The 23,439-nt window shown below is 49.1% G+C and overlaps 1 protein-coding gene across 1 annotated transcript in view; it reads right to left on the reverse strand.

The window, feature by feature from the left end:
- LOC143793069 (kyphoscoliosis peptidase-like) overlaps positions 1-23,439 on the reverse strand; it is an 83,063-nt gene that overhangs the window by 40,557 nt on the left and 19,067 nt on the right. The window contains exon 2 of the mRNA XM_077279681.1: positions 16,217-16,328. Within this exon, the coding sequence (XP_077135796.1) occupies positions 16,217-16,328 (112 nt within the window). The remainder of the gene's footprint in view (positions 1-16,216; positions 16,329-23,439) is intronic.

The raw sequence follows: 23,439 nt of genomic DNA on the forward strand, positions 1-23,439 counted from the left end.
TGTCCCCTCACAGCGTTAAACCGTCCGGTAGGTGGAACTTTCCTTTGTCATGTGACGCAGCACAGCCGTCATTTTTACCCCCTTGGCGCCGTGCGCCGCCTCCTCAGCGTTGTTTGAATCTGTCCCGGAGCCTGCGCTGTTAGGTTAGCCCTTGGCCATGCACACATTTTGCGCTGCCCGTCTTCTGACATCATTTGGTGTCAGGCTGGCTGCGCCTGTGCGGGTGCGCTGGCCGAGATCCCGCCTCGCAGTGTCGTCTAATGTAATCCCACCGCGGGCCTGGGATCCGTGGCCATGCGCAGTGCATATCCTCGCCTCTCACTCCCCTCCCTACGGCTTCTTCAGACTGTGCGGTGTCATGGCCGTGGCATGCTATTAGGGATCAGCTGACACCGCACAGTCTGAAGAAGCCGTAGGGAGGGGAGTGAGAGGCGAGGATATGCACTGCGCATGGCCACGGATCCCAGGCCCGCGGTGGGATTACATTAGACGACACTGCGAGGCGGGATCTCGGCCAGCGCACCCGCACAGGCGCAGCCAGCCTGACACCAAATGATGTCAGAAGACGGGCAGCGCAAAATGTGTGCATGGCCAAGGGCTAACCTAACAGCGCAGGCTCCGGGACAGATTCAAACAACGCTGAGGAGGCGGCGCACGGTGCCAAGGGGGTAGGAATGACGGCTGTGCTGCGTCACATGACAGAGGAAAGTTCCACCTACCGGACGGTTTAACGGTAGGAGAGGACACTTTTCATAAGTGTTAGGTTCAGCATGTGCAAGGAGCACCACGAAAAGAGGCACTTTTTCCCTTTGCATCATTACTGCTGCACAAGGTGGCTCCTTCAGTAACAAACGCATAGGGGGGGGGACAGGTTCCCTTTAATTTAACTTGTTGTGCCTGCGTGGCGGTCGCAGTACACGTTGCCGTATACACAGCAGGGGAACAGCTGGCGGTGCTGAACCCTACTAACACATTGGCGAGGTGTTTGGCTCTGTGCGTACAGCACTTCTGGACAGCAACTAGCGGTGTTGGAGCCCAGGGACAGGTGGAGGAGGAGGTGGAGGAGATAGGAGGGATTGCCACACACACAGCAGGGGAACAGCTGACGTTACTGAACCCCAATAACAGAGGAGCGACTGTTGACTGTGCGTACAGCACTACCAGGCAACAACTAGCGGTGTTGGAGCCCAGGGACAGGAGGAGGTGGAGGAGATAGGAGGGATTGCCACACACACAGCAGGGGAACAGCTGACGTTACTGAACCCCAATAACAGAGGAGGGACTGTTGACTGTGCGTACAGCACTACTGGACGGCAACTAGCGGTGTTGGAGCCCAGGGACAGGTGGAGGAGGAGGTGGAGGAGATAGGAGGGATTGCCACACACACAGCAGGGGAACAGCTGACGTTACTGAACCCCAATAACAGAGGAGGGACTGTGCGTACAGCACTTCTGGACGGCAACTAGCGGTGTTGGAGCCCAGGGACAGGTGGAGGAGGAGGTGGAAGAGATAGGAGGGATTGCCACACACACAGCAGGGGAACAGCTGACGTTACTGAACCCCAATAACAGAGGAGGGACTGTTGGGACTGTGCGGACAGCACTTCTGGACGGCAACTAGCGGTGTTGGAGCCCAGGGACAGGAGGAGGAGGTGGAGGAGATAGGAGGGATTGCCACACACACAGCTGGGGAACAGCTGACGTTACTGAACCCCAATAACAGAGGAGGGACTGTTGGGACTGTGCGGACAGCACTTCTGGACGGCAACTAGCGGTGTTGGAGCCCAGGGACAGGAGGAGGAGGAGGTGGAGGAGATAGGAGGGATTGCCACACACACAGCTGGGGAACAGCAGACGTTACTGAACCCCAATAACAGAGGAGGGACTGTTGGGACTGTGCGGACAGCACTTCTGGACGGCAACTAGCGGTGTTGGAGCCCAGGGACAGGTGGAGGAGGAGGAGGTGGAGGAGATAGGAGGGATAGCCACACACACAGCAGGGGAACAGCTGACGTTACTGAACCCAAATAACAGAGGAGGGACTGTGCGTACAGCACTTCTGGACGGCAACTAGCGGTGTTGGAGCCCAGGGACAGGTGGAGGAGGAGGTGGAGGAGATAGGAGGGATTGCCACACACACAGCAGGGGAACAGCTGACGTTACTGAACCCCAATAACAGAGGAGCGACTGTTGACTGTGCGTACAGCACTACCAGTCAACAACTAGCGGTGTTGGAGCCCAGGGACAGGTGGAGGAGGAGGAGGTGGAGGAGATAGGAGGGATTGCCACACACACAGCAGGGGAACAGCTGACGTTACTGAACCCCAATAACAGAGGAGGGACTGTTGGGACTGTGCGGACAGCACTTCTGGACGGCAACTAGCGGTGTTGGAGCCCAGGGACAGGTGGAGGAGGAGGTGGAGGAGATAGGAGGGATTGCCACACACACAGCAGGGGAACAGCTGACGTTACTGAACCCCAATAACAGAGGAGGGACTGTGCGTACAGCACTTCTGGACGGCAACTAGCGGTGTTGGAGCCCAGGGACAGGTGGAGGAGGAGGTGGAGGAGATAGGAGGGATTGCCACACACACAGCAGGGGAACAGCTGACGTTACTGAACCCCAATAACAGAGGAGGGACTGTTGGGACTGTGCGGACAGCACTTCTGGACGGCAACTAGCGGTGTTGGAGCCCAGGGACAGGAGGAGGAGGAGGAGGTGGAGGAGATAGGAGGGATTGCCACACACACAGCAGGGGAACAGCTGACGTTACTGAACCCCAATAACAGAGGAGGGACTGTGCGTACAGCACTTCTGGACGGCAACTAGCGGTGTTGGAGCCCAGGGACAGGTGGAGGAGGAGGAGGTGGAGGAGATAGGAGGGATTGCCACACACACAGCAGGGGAACAGCTGACGTTACTGAACCCCAATAACAGAGGAGCGACTGTTGGGACTGTGCGTACAGCACTACCAGGCAACAACTAGCGGTGTTGGAGCCCAGGGACAGCAGGAGAAGCAGAGGAACACAATGTAGGCCGAAGCCTGATTGGAGAAAGTCGAAAGGGAACCTTTAACCCCCCCCCCAAGGCGTTTGTAGCTGAAAGAGCCAGCTTGTGCAGCACAAAAGATGCAAAAGGAAAAGGTGGCTCTTTTCATGATGCTCCTTGCAAACACAGAACTAAACACTTATAAAATGTGTCCCCTGATACCGTGAGACCGTCCCGGAGGTGGGACTTTCCTTCGTAATATGACGCAGAACAGCCGTCATTCCTACCTCCTTGGCGCCGTTCCCCGGCTCCTCAGCGTTGTTTGATTCCGTCACGGAGCATGCGCTGTTATGTTATCCCTTGGCCAGGCACACTTAGCGCTGCCCATCTTGACATCATTTGGTGTCAGGCTGGCTGCGCCTGTGCGGCCGCGCTGGCCGTGAGCCCGCCTCGCAGTGTCGTCTAATGTAATCCCACCGCGGGCCTGGGATCCGTGGCCATGCGCAGTGCATATCCTCGCCTCTCACTCCCCTCCCTACAGTTTCTTCAGACTGTGCGGCGTCACGGCCGTGGCATGCTATTAGGGATCAGCTGACTGCGCACAGTCTGAAGAAGGCGTAGGGAGATGAGTGAGAGGCGGAGGTTCAGATATGCACTGCGCATGTCCATGGATCTCAGGCCCCCAGTGGGATTAAATCAGAAGACACTGCGAGGCGGGCTCTCGGCCAGCGCGGACGCACAGGCGCAGCCAGCCTGACACCAAATGATGTCAGAAGATGGGCAGCGTTAAGTGTGCCTGGCCAAGGGATAACATAACAGCGCAGGCTCCGGGACGGAATCAAACAACACTGAGGAGCCGGGGCACGGCGCCAAGGGGGTAGGAATGACGGCTGTGCTGCGTCATATTACGAAGGAAAGTCCCACCTCCGGGACGGTTTTACGGTATCAGTGGACACATTTTATAAGTGTTAAGTTCTGCGTGTGCAAGGAGCTAAACAAAAATAGCTACCTTTTCCTTGTGCAGCATTACTGCTGCACAAGGTGGCTCTTTTAGTAACAAACGCCTTGGGGGGGGGGGACAGGTTCCCTTACATTTCAGTTGTTGTGTCAGCGTGGCGGTCGCAGGACACATTGCCGGCTACACAGCTGGGGATCAGCTGACGTTACTGAAACCCAATAACACTGGGTCGTATGTTTTGACTGTGCAGACGGCACTTCTGAGCCTCAACTGGCGGTGTTGGAGCCCAGGAATTAAAGTTCAGGTGGTAGAAAGATGAACACAACAGGAGACCTGGATACTGTAGACAGTCACCTAATTATTTAATCAGGAAGAGGAGTGGCAAATTCCTGCGAGATCCAGGCCTTGTTCATTTTCAGGAAAGTAAGCCGGTCAACGTTATCGGAGGATAGTCGCATGCGACGGTCAGTTAGTACACCACCTGCAGCACTAAAGACACGTTCCGATAATACACTGGCCGCAGGGCAAGACAGCACCTCCAATGCATACTGGCTTAGCTCTGGCCATGTATCCAGCTTTGAGACCCAAAACTTGAAAGGTGAAGAGCCGTCTGGGAGTACAGCAAGAGGGCAAGACATGTAGTCTGTCACCATCTGACGGAACCGTTGCCTCCTGCTGACTGGAGCCGTCTGTGATGGTGTAGACTTTTGTGGCGGGCACAGAAAACTGTGCCACAGTTGGGCCATACTGGTCTTGCCTTGGGCAGAGGCACTGCTTCTGCTCCCTCTTTGTGCAGAGCCTCCACCACTGCCTGGACGCACTGAGCTGCTTTGGAATGCACTAGCAGCACTTCTCTCAGTTGGAATAGAGAAGATGATGGAATTCACCAGTGTGTCTTGGTACTCCCGCATTTTTCGCTCCCGGTTCAACGGTGTGATGAGGCTTTCTACGTTGTCCCGGTAGCGAGGATCGAGGAGGGTGAACACCCAATAATCAGACATGTTGAGAATGTGGGCGATGCGGCGGTCGTTTCTCAGGCACTGCAGCATGTAATCCACCATGTGCTGCAGACTGCCAACTGCCCAAGAAACGCTGTCCCCTGCTGGAGGTGTGATCTCTGCCCGCTCGTCATCACCCCACCCTCGCTGTACACACTGAGTACTGGACAATTGTGTAACTCCCTCCTCTGGACGGATGTCTTCCTCCTCCATTGACTCCTCCTCATCCTCCTCACAAACTGTCCCCTGCCTACGCGTTTGTGAGGAACCACGTGGCGCTGACTGTCCAGAAGATGATGGAAATGCTGAATCCTCATCCTCCACCTCTTCCACAACATCATCCCTTAGCGCTTGCAGTGATTTTTCAAGCAGGCAGATAAGGGGGACAGTCATGCTGACTAGTGCATCATCTGCACTCGCCATCCGCGTGGAATAATCAAAGGGACGCAAAACCTGGCAGACGTCATTCATAGTGGCCCACTCTGTGGTTGTGAAGTCTGTACGGCGCTGAGTGCGACTTCTTTGCGCCTGAAGCAGCTGGTACTCCATTACAGCTTGCTGCTGCTCACACAACCGCTCCAACATATGTAACGTGGAATTCCACCTGGTAGGTAGGTCACATATGATGCGATGTTCCGGCAGGCGGTGTCGGCGCTGCAGAGCCGCAATGCGCGCTTTTGCCGTGCTGGAACGCCGCAAGTGAGCACACTCTAGGCGGACCTTGTGCAGCAGTGCATCAAGATCCGGATAGTCCCTCAAAAAACTCTGCACGACCAAATTGAGCACATGTGCCAGACATGGGATGTGAGTGAGGTTGCCGAGGCCCAGAGCTGCCACCAGATTTCGGCCATTATCACACACTACCATGCCTGGCTGGAGATTCGCTGGCACAAACCACACATCGCTCTCCTGCTTGATGGCATTCCAGAGCTCCTGCGCTGTGTGGCTTCGATTCCCCAAATAAATTAATTTCAAGACGGCCTGTTGACGTTTGGCCACGGCTGTGCTCATGTCGGTCGTAACAGGTAAACGTTCATCACGGGTCCATGTGGAGGTGGACTGTGACGGCTCCTGCAGCGATGATTCTGAGGAACTGGTGTAAGAAGAGGAGTCAATGCGTACAGAATGGATTCCTGCAATCCTTGGAGTGGGCAGGACACGTCCTGCGCCACTCGCACGGTCTGTACCCGGCTCAACGACATTAACCCAATGGGCAGTGAGGGAAAGGTATCGCCCCTGTCCATGTTGACTGGTCCACGCATCGGTGGTGAGGTGGACCTTGCTAATGACGGCGTTCAGTAGCGCGTGTTTTATGTGTCCCTCCACATGCTTGTGCAGGGCAGGGACGGCTTGCCTGCTGAAGTAAAAGCGGCTGGGCACATTGTACTGTGGGACTGCCAATGACATCAAGTCACGGAAGCTGTCAGTCTCCACCAGCCTGAATGACAGCATTTCCAGTGACAGAAGTTTGGCAATGCCTGCAGTCAGAGCCTGTGTTCGTGGGTGGTTTGACGAGAAAGGCCGCCTTTTCTCCCATGCCTGTACTACCGATGGCTGTAGACTGGGCTGGGAGTGTGTGGATGACTGGGAAAGTGGTGCTGCGGGTGGAATTACAGCGGGTCTCTGGACAACAGGGCCAGAGGTTCTTCCACGGCGATCCTGGGAGGAAGCCGAACCAGCTGCGTGTGAGCTGGAGGAAGAGGCAACACGACGAGCTGAAGAGGTGATAGCTGCCGCTGTTGGTTGGCCTAGCTCTTCAGTGTGTTTTTCTAACTCCGCCACGTGCCTGGTGCGCACATGTTTCCACATGTTGGAGGTATTGAGGTTGCTGACATTTTTCCCTCTTTTGACTTTTTGATGACACACCTTGCATTTGACATAGCAAATGTCATCTGCAACTGTGTCAAAAAAGGACCAGGCACTGCAAGTCTTGGGAGCGCCCTTTTTGGCTTTTGGAAGAGACATGCTCCTAACGGGTGCCAAAGCGGAGGCTGCAGGATCCGCAGTCTTCCCCCTCCCTCTCCCTCTTTGGGCCGTACGGGGAATCTCTTCCTCAGAGCTGCTCCCACCACCTTCCTGTCCCTCACGCCAAGATGGGTCAAGGACCTCATCATCTACACTACCCTCTGCCCCCAACTGCTCCTCCTGGGTAGTCTCAGCAGCAGAGCACGCACCAGTAAGTGGCACCTGAGTGTCATCATCAGCTGATGCGGCCTGCGATGTGGTGAACGGAGCCACTGGCCCACCTGCCAGAGGAAGAGAGAAAAAGCTGTTGGGCATCACTGCACCCTGCCTCTTCTTCCATTTCTCCAATGCTGCTTGGCTGGCCCCCTGTTTCCAAGCCAAGAGATTCAGAGAACAGAAGTAGAGACGGCTCCTGTCCTGGGCTCTCTGTCTGCCTGGGCAATTTGGCAGGTGGTGAAGAGACAGATGGCTGCTCTCCAGTGCTCTGTGTCTGAGAGGATGTGGCACTAATTGAAGTTGATGCATTAGCTGCCTTCCATCCGACAACGGCTTCAATTTGTTCTTCACGCAGCAGCGGTGTACGGCGCTCTGCGACAAAGCTGCGCATGAATGACTGTTCCCTGGTGAAAGTGGGTGCTGATGAGTCACCGGTGCCCGCAGCAGGCACAGAATCCCCACGTCCCCTCCCTGCTCCGCGCCCACGCCCACGTGCCTTACTCACTGCCTTCTTCATCTTGGTTGACTGATAAAGATAAGCAGAAAAGTACTAACGGCTTTGTGTGCTTATTCCTGAACAACTCCTAACAGGTATAAGAAACACTAATTTTCTAAAGTGTGGACTAGACTTTAATATGAGCTAATGTGGCCTACACAAATGTAAAGTGGTGTCACTGGTGTGTTTGGTGAACTTTATTATTTATTTATTTTTTGGGGGCTGAACTGACAACAGATAGAGCTGCAGTCACACGGAGACCGTGCAGACAGCCGTAAACGGCGCTGCAAGGCCCAAAAACCCTCCTCTACGTTATCCTATGTAGTGTTTTTCCACAAGTTAGCTGGAGACGGGTGGAAAGACACTAATAGGAATTTTTTGAAAAAATGTGCAGCAGCCTGCACTACTTAAAACAAAATGAAAATTGATTTTGCGGTATGACGCAGTGAAGAACCCTGAGCTGGAGACAACCAGGCTATGGCTGCTCACAGACTACAGGGCGAGCTGCAGTCACACGGAGACCGTGCAGACAGCCGTAAACGGCGCTGCAAGGCCCAAAAACCCTCCTCTACGTTATCCTATGTAGTGTTTTTCCACAAATTAGCTGGAGACGGGTGGAAAGACACTAATAGGATTTTTTTGAAAAAATTAGCAGCAGACTACACTACTTTGAAAAAAAAAAAAAAAAAAAAGAACAGTATGAGGCAATGAACCACCCTCCCTGAACTGAATACAACCAGCTATGGATGGCCTATGTGGCTGCACTCAGACTAGAGAGTGGGCTGCACACACACACACACACACACAGACCTTGCAGATCGCTGTGGAAACAGCGCTACAAGGCAAAAGCAAGGTGAATAGTAGGTGAACACAGCGGTTGCTAAATTAGCCTTTGAAAAGCACAAAGAAGCAAATCGCTATCTCTAAACTGGCCCTCAGTCAGCAAACAGCGTCCTGTCACTAACTGAATTCACAGCAGAGTGAGCGCAAAATGGCGCCAGCGACTTTTAAACTGCATCATGACATCATTTCAGCAGCCAATCACAGCCATGCCAGTAGTTTCATGCCCTCCATGCTGAACAGGATGTGCCCACACTTGGAATCATTCTCATTGGCTGAATTTGTGCAGTTTGAATCTGTGAACTTCCGATTCCGGTATCCGATACGCGGCAAGTATCGGAATCCCGGTATCGGAATACTTGCGGTATCGGAATGCTCAACACTACTTGCTGCATTAACTCATTCTGTCAATATAACCTATTGGTACTCATAATATGATTGCAATTATATTTCTGTATGTGATATAAACATCAGACAAACACTAATAAAAACCAGAGGGCAGCAGATCATGTGAAAATATAATTTTGGTGTCATTCTCAAAACTTTTGGCCATGACTGTACTATGGGGGCATCATACTGTGTGCGGGAGAACGTACTGTGGGGACATCATACTGTGTGTGGGGGAATGTACTGTGGAGACATCATACTGTGTGTGGGGGAATGTACTATGGGATATCATACTGTGTGTGGGGGAATGTACTGTGGGGATATCATACTGTGTGTGGGGGAATGTACTGTGGGGATATCATACTGTGTGTGGGGGAATGTACTGTGGGGATATCATACTGTGTGTGGGGGAATTTACTGTGGGATATCATACTGTGTGTGGGGGAATGTACTGTGGGGATATACTGTGTGGGGGAATGTACTGTGGAGACATCATACTGTGTGTGGGGGAACGTACTGTCGGGATATCATACTGTGTGTGGGGGAATGTAGTGTGGATATCATACTGTGTGTGGGGGAATGTACTGTGGGACATCATACTGTGTGGGGGAATGTACTGTGGGGATATCGAACTGTGTGTGGGGGAATGTACTGTGGGGACAGCATACTGTGTGTGGGGGAACGTACTGTGGGGATATCATACTGTGTGTGGGGGAACGTACTGTGGGGATATCATACTGTGTGTGGGGGAACGTACTGTGGGGATATCATACTGTGTGTGGGGGAACGTACTGTGGGGATATCATACTGTGTGTGGGGGAACGTACTGTGGGGATATCATACTGTGTGTGGGGGAACGTACTGTGGGGATATCATACTGTGTGTGGGGGAACGTACTGTGGGGATATCATACTGTGTGTGGGGGAATGTACTGTGGGGATATCATACTGTGTGTGGGGGAATGTACTGTGGGGATATCATACTGTGTGTGGAGGAATGTACTATGGGGACATCATATTGTGTGTGGGGGAACGTACTGTGGGGGCATCATACTGTGTGTGGGAGAATATGCAGTGGGGACATCATACTGTGTGGGGGATGAACTATGGAGGCATCATACTGTGTGGGGGAATGCACTATGGGGGCATCATACTGTGTGTGGGGAATACACTATGGGTATCATACTGTGTGTGGGAATGTACTGAGGGGACATCATACTGTGTGTGGGGGAACGTACTATGGGGGCATCATACTGTGTGTGGGGGAACATACTGTGGGACATCATACTGTGTGTGGGGGAATGTACTGTGGGGATATCATACTGTGTGTGGGGGAATGTACTGTGGGGATATCATACTGTGTGTGGGGGAATGTACTGTGGGGATATCATACTGTGTGTGGAGGAATGTACTATGGGGACATCATATTGTGTGTGGGGGAACGTACTGTGGGGGCATCATACTGTGTGTGGGAGAATATGCAGTGGGGACATCATACTGTGTGGGGGATGAACTATGGAGGCATCATACTTTGTGGGGGAATGCACTATGGGGGCATCATACTGTGTGTGGGGAATACACTATGGGTATCATACTGTGTGTGGGAATGTACTGAGGGGACATCATACTGTGTGTGGGGGAACGTACTATGGGGGCATCATACTGTGTGTGGGGGAACATACTGTGGGACATCATACTGTGTGTGGGGGAATGTACTGTGGGATATCATAATGTGTGTGTGGAGGAATTTACTGTGGGAAATCATTGTATGTGGGGGAACATACTATGGGGGCATCATACTGTGTGTGGGGGAACGCACTGTGGGGATATACTGTATGTGGGGAATGTACTGTGTGGACATCATTCTGTGTGTGGGGGATGTACTGTGGGGATATCATACTGTGTGTGGGGGAATGTACTGTGTGGACATCATTCTGTGTGTGGGGTAATGTACTTTGGGGATATCATACTGTGTGTGGGGGAATGTACTGTGGGGATATCATACTGTGTGTGGGGGAATGTACTTTGGGACATCATACTGTGTGTGGGGGAATGTACTGTGGGATATCACACTGTGTGAGGGGGAATGTACTGTGGGATATCATACTGTATGTTGGGGAATGTACTGTGGTAACATCATACTGTGTGGGGGAATGTACTGTGGGGACATCATACTGTGTGGGGGAATGCACTCTGGGGCATCATACTGTGTGTGGGGGAATGCACTATGGGGCATCATACTGTGTGTGGGGGAATGTACTGCGGGGACATCTTACTGTGTGTGGGGGAATACACTATGGGGCATCATGCTGTGTGTGGGGGAATGTACTGTGGGATATCATACTGTGTGGGGGAATGTACTGTGGGACATCAAACTGTGTGTGGGGGAATGTACTGTGGGGACATCATACTGTGTGGAGGAATGTACTGTGGGGACATTATACTGTGTGGGGGAATGCACTATGGAGGCATCATACTGTGTGGGGGAATGCACTATGGAGGCATCATACTGTGCGGGGGAATGCACTATGGGGGCATCATACTGTGTGGGGGAATACACTATGGGGCATCATACTGTGTGTGTGGGAATGTACTGTGGGGACATCTTACTGTGTGTGGGGGAATACACTATTGGGCATCATACTGTGTGTGGGAATATACTGTGGGGACATCTTACTGTGTGTGGGGAAATACACTATGGGGCATCATACTGTGTGGGGGGGAATGTACTGTGGGGATATCATACTGTGTGTGGGGGAATGTACTGAGGGGACATCATACTGTGTGTGGGGGAACATACTGGGGACATCATACTGTGTGTGAAGGAATGTACTGTGGGGACATCATATTGTGTGTGGGGGAACGTACTGTGGGGGCATCATATTGTGTGTAGGGGAATGTATTGTAGGGACATTTGTTGTGAACTCCGTTTTCAGGCTCCCTCTTGTGGTCACAGATGGTATTGTGTGACTTTGGTTTTTTGGCTCCCCCTGGTGGTTTGGTTTATTATCCTGCGGGTCTGGCTGGATCAGCTGCCTCGTTATTCACCAGGGAGGCTCCTATTTAGCTCTGCTTCACTTCCACTTGTTGCCGGCTGTCAATGTATTCAGTGCTATTCTGATTACTCCTGATTATCCCGTTTTCTGCCTCTTCAGGATAAGCTAAGTTCTGTTTGAATATTTTTTGCTCATCTGCCTGCAATATGATTTCTGTGTATGATGAGTCTAGTCCAGCTTGCTAATATGTGATTTCTTGTTGCTGGTAAGCTCTGGGGTACGGAGTTGCTTCCCCCGCACCGTTAGTTGGTGCGGGGGCTCGAGCAATCTCTGCGTGGATATTTTGAATAGGGTTTTTTTATTGACCGCACAGCTCCCTTCCTATTTTCTGCTATCTAGTATTAGCAGGCCTCATTTGCTAAATCTAATTTCATCTCTGTGTTTGTGCTTTCCCCTTAACTCACCGTTAATATTTGTGGGGGGCTATTCTATATCTTTGGGGTTATTCCACTGAGGCAAGAGAGGACTTTCTTTCCCTCCAGGAATAGTCAGTTTCTCAGGCCGTGAAGAGACGTCTAGGATTTTCAGGTAACGTTCCACGGCTACCTATAGTTGTTTGCGGAAAGGATCAGGTTGCGGTCAATCTAGTTACCACTTCCCCAGAGCTAGTCGTCTGTTCAGTTACTTAGCTAGTCCAACCTGCGATCCTTGCCACTAGGATCATAACAGACATGATACTGTGTGTGGTAGAATGTACTGTGGGGACATCATACTGTGTGTGGGGGAATGTATTGTGGGGACATTATACTGTGTGTGGGAGAATGTACTGTGGGAACATCATACTTTGTGTGGGGAGAATGCACTGTGGAGACATTGTACTGTGTGTGGGGGAACATTCTGTGGGGACATCATACTTTGTGTGGGGGAATGTATTGTGGGGAAATTATGCTGTGTGTGGGAGAATGTACTGTGGGGACATCATACTGTGTGTGGGGAATGCACTGTGGAGACATCATACTGTGTGTGGGGGAACGTACTGTGTGGGTGTGATGATAATGTATAATATGATTTTTTGTTTTCCCGGTTAGCACACATACTGTAGGCTCTGACCCCCCTTCTCTCTGTGTTCCTGCTTGCTGAGATGTGTGTGTGTGGATCCCAAATCCCTCATGGCCCCACCACAAGAATTTTTATTGCGCCTGTAGCCGCACAAATCTCTCTCCAGTACCAGCTGAAACTGTTCTAGTCTCTCTCAAAAGACATGAGGTTCTTTGTTCTATTATAATAAGGTAGTGGGCCACCGATTTGGGCTAGAAAAATAAGGAGTATATATTGCTAACTTCCATCGGTAGATCTGTCAAACACTGTAAGCGTGAGCAGCTAAACACAATGAGTACAAAGTGCGGATTTCTCCGGAACCATGTGGAACAACTAGGACGAATTTGGTATCATTAGGAAGCCAATTTTAAAATAAGATCAATGATGGGTGTGCTGTGATTCTGACATGTTCTCAAGCTAAGATATGAGAATTACAAGTATTGTTGGTAAAAACTGTACATCTGAGGAGAGGGGAGGGCGATGGTAACTCAAACCCCTTTAGTGATGTCACAAACCTGCAGTTATAAGTTGCTGCACTCGACCCAGCCTTCATTCTTGCCTGGGACTTCAATACAGACAGCCTCCCTGATGCATTGAGACATTTGGGCTCCGCCTACCAGCATAGTTTGCCTGAAATGATCTAAGCAAATGTGAGTTTATCTTCCTTTAATCCATATTTATTTTATAATTGCTTTGTACATACTTTGTCTCATATTGTAACATCTTTATATACCTTTTATAAACACTGCCTAGTCTTTTTATGGAGTAAAAGTTATAATATTTACTAGTTTCGTTCCCTTGCTCTAAAACGTACCCTAAGTCTTCTGAAGTTAATTACGCTACTGAATTGGGTTGGCTTCGGACCCGTTTAATTGGAGCTGGTGGCAGCATACTTGTTCTGTATATTTGGGAGTCGTTGTAGCGACGGCGGCATTGATAATTATTGTTCCTGCCTGTGTGGGAGTAGTTATAACGCCCTCTCTGCAGTGTGCCCAATAGCCAGTACATAGCAGGCAGCCTTCCTGGCGACTAAGTACCCTAGGTGCAGTACCTAGCCTGACCTGAGGGTAAGCGGGGTGCCAGAGAGCTGCAAGTTCCAAAGCGGAACTGGAAAGTGGTATCATACTGTGTGTGGGGGAATGTACTGTGGAGGGTATCATACTGTGTGTGGGGGAACGTACTGTGAGGGCATCATACTGTGTGTGGGGGAATGTACTGTGGGGGACATCATACTGTGGGTGGGGGAACATACTGTGGGGGACATCATACTGTGGGTGGGGGGACATACTGTGGGGGACATCATACTGTGTGTGGGGAAATGTACTGGGAAACACTAGAATGTCACAGATTATTACAAACAGAAGGACAGCAGCTTGGTACCAGATATACAGTGGGGCAAAAAAGTATTTAGTCATTCAGCAATAGTGCAAGTTCCACCACTTAAAAAGATGAGAGGCGTCTGTAATTTACATCATAGGTAGACCTCAACTATGGGAGACAAACTGTGAAAAAAAAATCCTGAAAATCACATTGTCTGTTTTTTTATCATTTTATTTGCATATTATGGTGGAAAATAAGTATTTGGTCAGAAACAAAATTTCATCTCAATACTTTGTAATATATCCTTTGTTGGCAATGACAGAGGTCAAACGTTTTCTGTAAGTCTTCACAAGGTTGCCACACACTGTTGTTGGTATGTTGGCCCATTCCTCCATGCAGATCTCCTCTAGAGCAGTGATGTTTTTGGCTTTTCGCTTGGCAACACGGACTTTCAACTCCCTCCAAAGGTTTTCTATAGGGTTGAGATCTGGAGACTGGCTAGGCCACTCCAGGACCTTGAAATGCTTCTTACGAAGCCACTCCTTCGTTGCCCTGGCGGTGTGCTTTGGATCATTGTCATGTTGAAAGACCCAGCCACGTTTCATCTTCAATGCCCTTGCTGATGGAAGGAGGTTTGCACTCAAAATCTCACGATACATGGCCCCATTCATTCTTTCATGTACCCGGATCAGTCGTCCTGGCCCCTTTGCAGAGAAACAGCCCCAAAGCATGATGTTTCCACCACCATGCTTTACAGTAGGTATGGTGTTTGATGGATGCAACTCAGTATTCTTTTTCCTCGAAACACGACAAGTTGTGTTTCTACCAAACAGTTCCAGTTTGGTTTCATCAGACCTTAGGACATTCTCCCAAAACTCCTCTGGATCATCCAAATGCTCTCTAGCAAACTTCAGACGGGCCCGGACATGTACTGGCTTAAGCAGTGGGACACGTCTGGCACTGCAGGATCTGAGTCCATGGTGGCGTAGTGTGTTACTTATGGTAGGCCTTGTTACATTGGTCCCAGCTCTCTGCAGTTCATTCACTAGGTCCCCCCGCGTGGTTCTGGGATTTTTGCTCACCGTTCTTGTGATCATTCTGACCCCACGGGGTGGGATTTTGCGTGGAGCCCCAGATCGAGGGAGATTATCAGTGGTCTTGAATGTCTTCCATTTTCTAATTATTGCTCCCACTGTTGATTTCCTCACTCCAAGCTGGTTGGCTATTGCAGATTCAGTCTTCCCAGCCTGGTGCAGGGCTACAATTTTGTTTCTGGTGTCCTTTGACAGCTCTTTGGTCTTCACCATAGTGGAGTTTGGAGTCAGATTGTTTGAGGGTGTGCACAGGTGTCTTTTTATACTGATAACAAGTTTAAACAGGAGCCATTACTACAGGTAATGAGTGGAGGAAAGAGGAGACTCTTAAAGAAGAAGTTACAGGTCTGTGAGAGCCAGAAATCTTGATTGTTTGTTTCTGACCAAATACTTATTTTCCACCATAATATGCAAATAAAATGATAAAAAAACAGACAATGTGATTTTCTGGATTTTTTTTCTCAGTTTGTCTCCCATAGTTGAGGTCTACCTATGATGTAAATTACAGACGCCTCTCATCTTTTTAAGTGGTGGAACTTGCACTATTGCTGACTGACTAAATACTTTGCCCCACTGTATCTGTCCTGTTTTTGGAGTATTGTGTATAATTGCACTGAATATAGTTTCCATCACAAAAATTACAAAGATTCTTAAAAAGGGACATGAATATTGACCAAAGAAAAAACAAATATTTGAGAACAGGTCACTAGGTCAGGGAATAAAATATTAAAAAATACATTTTGTCTCTGGATGGGAGGCAGCTTACTGCATCAGAAACCTTCCCCTTCACCTTAAGTCTTTTCTTATTTAGCTATGCTCCAGCCTTTTCACCTTCTTCAGGTGAAGATGAAGAGGACTCACTGATATTATGGCAAATCCACATCCATATTGCCCGTAACTTCTCAAGGTCATTAGAGGATTTTGCTGTGATTCTATGTACAATTTCTTGCTGAGAAATACTTCCAGATTGGATCTATGAAAAAGAATAAAGAAAAATACATATTCTGTTGTCCTGAATGCAGCCTATCCATCTAGAGAGAACATCGAAGAAATAGAAAATACCCGGCTGCTCGCAAATCCACGAAAAGCAACTCATACAGCAAAAAAACAGAAAAACATAAGGAGATCACAGAAGCACATACTGAGCATACCAACAAAATTAAAACTACTTAATAACAGAAACAGATTCATATTGATTGACTGGAGGGATAAGAACAAAAATGCTGCCTATACATTCACTAGAAAGCAGTGACATCACTGAGAATGCAGACTATCCATTCATTAGAGAGCGGTGAAATCACTGAGAATGCAGCCTATCCATCACTAGAGGGTGGTGACATCACTGAGAATGCCGCCTATCCATCACTAGAGAGCAGTGACATCACTGAGAATGCAGCCTATCTATTCACTAGAGAGCAGTGACATCACTGAGAATGCAGCCTACCTATTCACTAGAGAGAGGTGACATCACTGAGAATGCAGCCTATCTATTCACTAGAGAGCGGTGACATCACTGAGAATGCAGCCTATCCATTCACTAGAGAGCAGTGACATCACTGAGAATGCAGCCTATCCATTCACTAGAGAGTGGTGACATCACTAAGAATGCAGCCTATACATCACTAGAGAGCGGTGACATCACTGCGAATGCAGCCTACCCATTCACTAGAGAGCGGTGACATCACTGAGAATGCAGCCTATCCATCACTAGAGAGCAGTGACATCACTGAGAATGCAGCCTATCCATCACTAGAGAGCGGTGACATCACTGAGAATGCAGCCTATCCATCACTAGAGAGCAGTGACATCACTGAGAATGCAGCCTATCCATTCACTAGAGAGTGGTGACATCACTGAGAATGCAGCCTATCCATCACTAGAGAGCAGTGACATCACTGAGAATGCAGCCTATCCATCACTAGAGAGCGGTGACATCACTGAGAATGCAGCCTATCCATTCACTAGAGAGCGGTGACATCACTGAGAATGCAGCCTATCCATTCACTAGAGTGCGGTGACATCACTGAGAATGCAGCCTATCCATCACTAGAGAGCGGTGACATCACATCACTGAGAATGCAGCCTATCCATCACTAGAGAGCGGTGACATCATTGAGAATGCAGCCTATCCATCACTATAGAGCGGTGACATCACTGAGAATGCAGCCTATCCATCACTAGAGAGCAGTGACATCACTGAGAATGCAGCCGATCCATCACTCAAGAGTGGTGACATCACTGAGAATGCAGCCTATCCAGTCACTAGAGAGCAATGACATCACTGAGAATGCAGCCTATCCATCACTAGAGAGCGGTGACATCACTGAGAATGCAGCCTATCCATCACTAGAGAGCGGTGACATCACTGAGAATGCAGCCTATCCATTCTCTAGAGAGGTGACATCACTGAGAATGCAGCCGATCCATCACTCAAGAGTGGTGACATCACTGAGAATGCAGCCTATCCATCACTAGAGAGCAGTGACATCATTGAGAATGCAGCCTATCCATTCTCTAGAGAGCGGTGACATCACTGTGAATGCAGCCTATCCATCACTAGAGAGCGGTGACATCACTGAGAATACAGCCTATCCATTCACTAGAGAGCGGTGACATCACTGAGAATGCAGCCTATCCATTCACTAGAGAGCGGTGACATCACTGAGAATGCAGCCTATCCATTCACTAGAGAGCAGTGACATCACTGAGAATGCAGCCTATCCATTCACTAGAGAGCGGTGACATCACTGAGAATGCAGCCTATCCATCACTAAAGAGCGGTGACATCACTGAAAATGCAGCCTATCCATTCTCTAGAGAGCGGTGACATCACTGAGAATGCAGCCTATCCATTCTCTAGAGAGCAGTGACATCACTGAGAATGCAGCCTATCCATTCACTAGAGAGTGGTGACATCACTAAGAATGCAACCTATACATCACTAGAGAGCGGTGACATCACTGAGAATGCAATCTATCCATTCACTAGCGAGCAGTGACATCACTGAGAATACAAACTATCCATTCTCTAGAGAGCAATGACAACATTGAAAATGCAGCCTATCCATCACTAGAGAGCGGTGACATCACTGAGAATGCAGCCTATCCATTCACTAGAGAGCGGTAACATCACTGAGAATGCAGCCTATCCATTCACTAGAGAGCGGTGACATCACTGAGAATGCAGCCTATCTATTCACTAGAGAGCGGTGACATCACTGAGAATGCAGCCTATTCATTCACTAGAGAGCGGTGACATCACTGATAGTGCAGCCTATCCATCACTAGAGAGCAGTGACATCACTGAAAATGCAGCCTATCCATTCTCTAGAGAGCGGTGACATCACTGAGAACGCAGCCTATCCATTCACTCAAGAGTGGTGACATCACTGAGAATACAGCCTATCCATTCACTAGAGAGCGGTGACATCACTAAGAATGCAGCCTATACATCACTAGAGAGCGGTGACATCACTGAGAATGCAATTTATCCATTCACTAGCGAGCAGTGATATCACTGAGAATACAACCTATCCATTCACTAGAGAGCAATGACATCACTGAGAATGCAGCCTATCCATTCACTAGAGAGCGGTGACATCACTGAGAATGCAGCCTATCCATTCACTAGAGAGCGGTGACATCACTGAGAATGCAGCCTATCCATTCACTAGAGAGCGGTGACATGACTGAGAATGCAGCCTATCCATTCACTAGAGAGCGGTGACATGACTGAGAATGCAGCCTATCCATCACTAGAGAGCGGTAACATCACTGAGAATGCAGCCTATCCATTCTCTAGAGAGCGGTGACATCACTGAGAATGCAGCCTATCCATTCACTAGAGAGTGGTGACATCACTAAGAATGCAACCTATACATCACTAGAGAGCGGTGACATCACTGAGAATGCAATCTATCCATTCACTAGCAAGCAGTGACATCACTGAGAATACACCCTATCCATTCACTAGAGAGCAATGACATCATTGAGAATGCAGGCTATCCATCACTAGAGAGCGGTGTCATCACTGTGAATGCAGCCTATCCATCACTAGAGAGCGGTGACATCACTGAGAATGCAGCCAATCCATTCACTAGAGAGTGATGACATCACTGAGAATGCAGCCTATCCATTCACTAGAGAGCGGTGACATCACTGAGAATGCAGCCTATCCATTCACTAGAGAGCGGTGACATCACTGAGAATGCAGCCTATCCATCACTAGAGAGCGGTGCCATCACTGAAAATGCAGCCTATCCATTCTCTAGAGAGTGGTGACATCACTGAGAATGCAGCCTATCCATTCACTAGAGAGCGGTGACATCACTAAGAATGCAGCCTATCCATTCACTAGAGAGCGGTGACATCACTGAGAATGCAGCCTATCCATCACTAGAGAGCGGTGACATCACTGAGAATGCAGCCTATCCATTCACTAGAGAGCGGTGACATCACTGAGAATGCAGCCTATCCATCACTAGAGAGCGGTGACATCACTGAAAATGCAGCCTATCCATTCTCTAGAGAGCGGTGACATCACTGAGAATGCAGCCTATCCATTCACTCAAGAGTGGTAACATCACTGAGAATACAGCCTATCCATTCTCTAGAGAGTGGTGACATCACTAAGAATGCAGCCTATACATCACTAGCGAGCGGTGACATCACTGAGAATGCAATCTATCCATTCACTAGCGAGCAGTGACATCACTGAGAATACAACCTATCCATTCACTAGAGAGCAATGACATCACTGAGAATGCAGCCTATCCATTCACTAGAGAGCGGTGATATCACTGAGAATGTAGACTATCCATTCACTAGAGAGTGGTGACATCACTGCGAATGCAGCCTATCCATCACTATAGAGCAGTGACATCACTGAGAATGCAGCCTATCCATCACTAGAGAGTGGTGACATCATTGAGAATGCAGCCTATCCATCACTATAGAGCGGTGACATCACTGAGAATGCAGCCTATCCATCACTAGAGAGCAGTGACATCACTGAGAATGCAGCCTATCCATTCACTAGAGAGCGGTGACATCACTGAGAATGCAGCCTATCCATCACTAGAGAGCAGTGACATCACTGAGAATGCAGCCTATCCATCACTAGAGAGCGGTGACATCACTGAGAATGCAGCCTATCCATTCTCAGGAGAGCGGTGACATCACTGAGAATGCAGCCTATCCATCACTCAAGAGTGGTGTCATCACTGAGAATGCAGCCTATCCATTCACTAGAGAGCAGTGACATCACTGAGAATGCAGCCTAACCATTCACTAGAGAGTGGTGACATCACTAAGAATGCAGCTTATACATCACTAGAGAGCGGTGACATCACTGAGAATGCAATCTATCTATTCACTAGCGAGCAGTGATATCATTGAGAATGCAGCCTATCCATCACTAGAGAGCGGTGACATCACTGAGAATGCAGCCTATCCATCACTAGAGAGCGGTGACATCATTGAGAATGCAGCCTATCCATCACTATAGAGCGGTGACATCACTGAGAATGCAGCCTATCCATCACTAGAGAGCAGTGACATAATTGAGAATGCAGCCTATCCATCACTAGAGAGCGGTGACATCACTGAGAATGCAGCCTATCCATTCTCTAGAGCGGTGACATCACTGAAAATGCAGCCGATCCATCACTCAAGAGTGGTGACATCACTGAGAATGCAGCCTATCCATCACTAGAGAGCAGTGACATCATTGAGAATGCAGCCTATACATTCTCTAGAGAGCGGTGACATCACTGTGAATGCAGCCTATCCATCACTAGAGAGCGGTGACATCACTAAGAATACAGCCTATCCATTCACTAGAGAGTGGTGACATCACTGAGAATGCAGCCTATCCATTCACTAGAGAGCGGTGACATCACTGAGAATGCAGCCTATCCATTCACTAGAGAGCAGTGACATCACTGAGAATGCAGCCTATCCATTCACTAGAGAGCGGTGACATCACTGAGAATGCAGCCTATCCATTCTCTAGAGAGCAGTGACATCACTGAGAATGCAACCTATACATCACTAGAGAGCGGTGACATCACTGAGAATGCAATCTATCCATTCACTAGCGAGCAGTGACATCACTGAGAATACAAACTATCCATTCTCTAGAGAGCAATGACAACATTGAGAATGCAGCCTATCCATCACTAGAGAGCGGTGACATCACTGTGAATGCAGCCTATCCATCACTAGAGAGCGGTGACATCACTGAGAATGCAGCCTATCCATTCACTAGAGAGCGGTGACATTACTGAGAATGCAGCCTATCCATTCACTAGAGAGCGGTGACATCACTGAGAATGCAGCCTATCCATTCACTAGAGAGCGGTGACATCACTGAGAATGCAGCCTATTCATTCACTAGAGAGCGGTGACATCACTGATAGTGCAGCCTATCCATTCACTAGAGAGCGGTGACATCACTGAAAATGCAGCCTATCCATTCTCTAGAGAGCGGTGACATCACTGAGAATGCAGCCTATCCATTCACTCAAGAGTGGTGACATGACTGATAATACAGCCTATCCATTCACTAGAGAGTGGTGACATCACTAAGAATGCAGCCTATCCATCACTAGAGAGCGGTGACATCACTGAGAATGCAATCTATCCATTCACTAGCGAGCAGTGATATCACTGAGAATACAACCTATACATTCACTAGAGAGCAATGAAATCACTGAGAATGCAGCCTATCCATTCACTAGAGAGCGGTGACATCACTGAGAATGCAGCCTATCCATTCACTAGAGAGTGGTGACATCACTGAGAATGCAGCCTATCCATTCACTAGAGAGCGGTGACATCACTGAGAATGCAGCCTATCCATTCACTAGAGAGCGGTGACATCACTGAGAATGCAGCCTATCCATCACTAGAGAGCGGTGACATCACTGAGAATGCAGCCTATCCATTCTCTAGAGAGCGGTGACATCACTGAGAATGCAGCCTATCCATTCACTAGAGAGTGGTGACATCACTAAGAATGCAACCTATATATCACTAGAGAGCGGTGACATCACTGAGAATGCAATCTATCCATTCACTAGCAAGCAGTGACATCACTGAGAATACACCCTATCCATTCACTAGAGAGCAATGACATCATTGAGAATGCAGGCTATCCATCACTAGAGAGCGGTGTCATCACTGTGAATGCAGCTTATCCATCACTAGAGAGCGGTGACATCACTGAGAATGCAGCCAATCCATTCACTAGAGAGCGATGACATCACTGAGAATGCAGCCTATCCTGTCATGATTCCCCAATGGCATGGGAACATCAGAAACACAAAAATAACAGACTAGCTCTCGGGTGATGGAAACTCAAGCTGACCGTGACCTAAATCTACCACACAACTAACAGTAGCCAGGAAGCATTCCTACGGCTGCCTAGATGCCATGCGCCAGCCGGAGAACTAACTATGCCTGGAAGAGGAAGGAACAGACCTGGCTTACCTCTAGAGAAATCCCCAAAGATGATAGTAGCCTCCACGTATATGGACGGTGAGTACAGAGGAAAAGACATACACAGTATGAAGGTAGATTTAGCAAAGCGAGGTCCACTTACTAGATAGAGGAAGGATACAAAAGAGGACTTCACGGTCAGCTGAAAAACCCTTTCAAAAACCCATCCTGAAATTACTTTAAGACTCCTGTGTCAACTCATGACACAGGAGTGGCAATTTCAGTCCACAATTGCTTCCAGTAACAGGAAATGACAAAACTGTAAACTGGACAAGAAAAACAAAACAATAAGGACAAGAGTCCACTTAGCTGATCAGCAGACTAGTAGCAGGAACATGCAACTGAAAGACTCAGGTTACAATGATGACCGGCAAGGAAGTGACTGGAGAGCAAGGCTAAATAGGGAACTCCCAAAACTGATGGAAGCAGGTGAGCTGAGGCAGAAAAGCACACACAAGTCTCCAGTACCACCAGCCACCACCAGGGGAGCCAAAAAGCGGATCACAACAGTACCCCCCCCTTAAGGAGGGGGCACCGAACCCTCACAAGAACCGCCAGGGCGACCTGGATGAGCCCTATGAAAGG

Source organism: Ranitomeya variabilis, chromosome 1, assembly GCF_051348905.1.
Source record: "Ranitomeya variabilis isolate aRanVar5 chromosome 1, aRanVar5.hap1, whole genome shotgun sequence".
In the NCBI taxonomy this organism is placed as follows: domain Eukaryota; kingdom Metazoa; phylum Chordata; class Amphibia; order Anura; family Dendrobatidae; genus Ranitomeya; species Ranitomeya variabilis.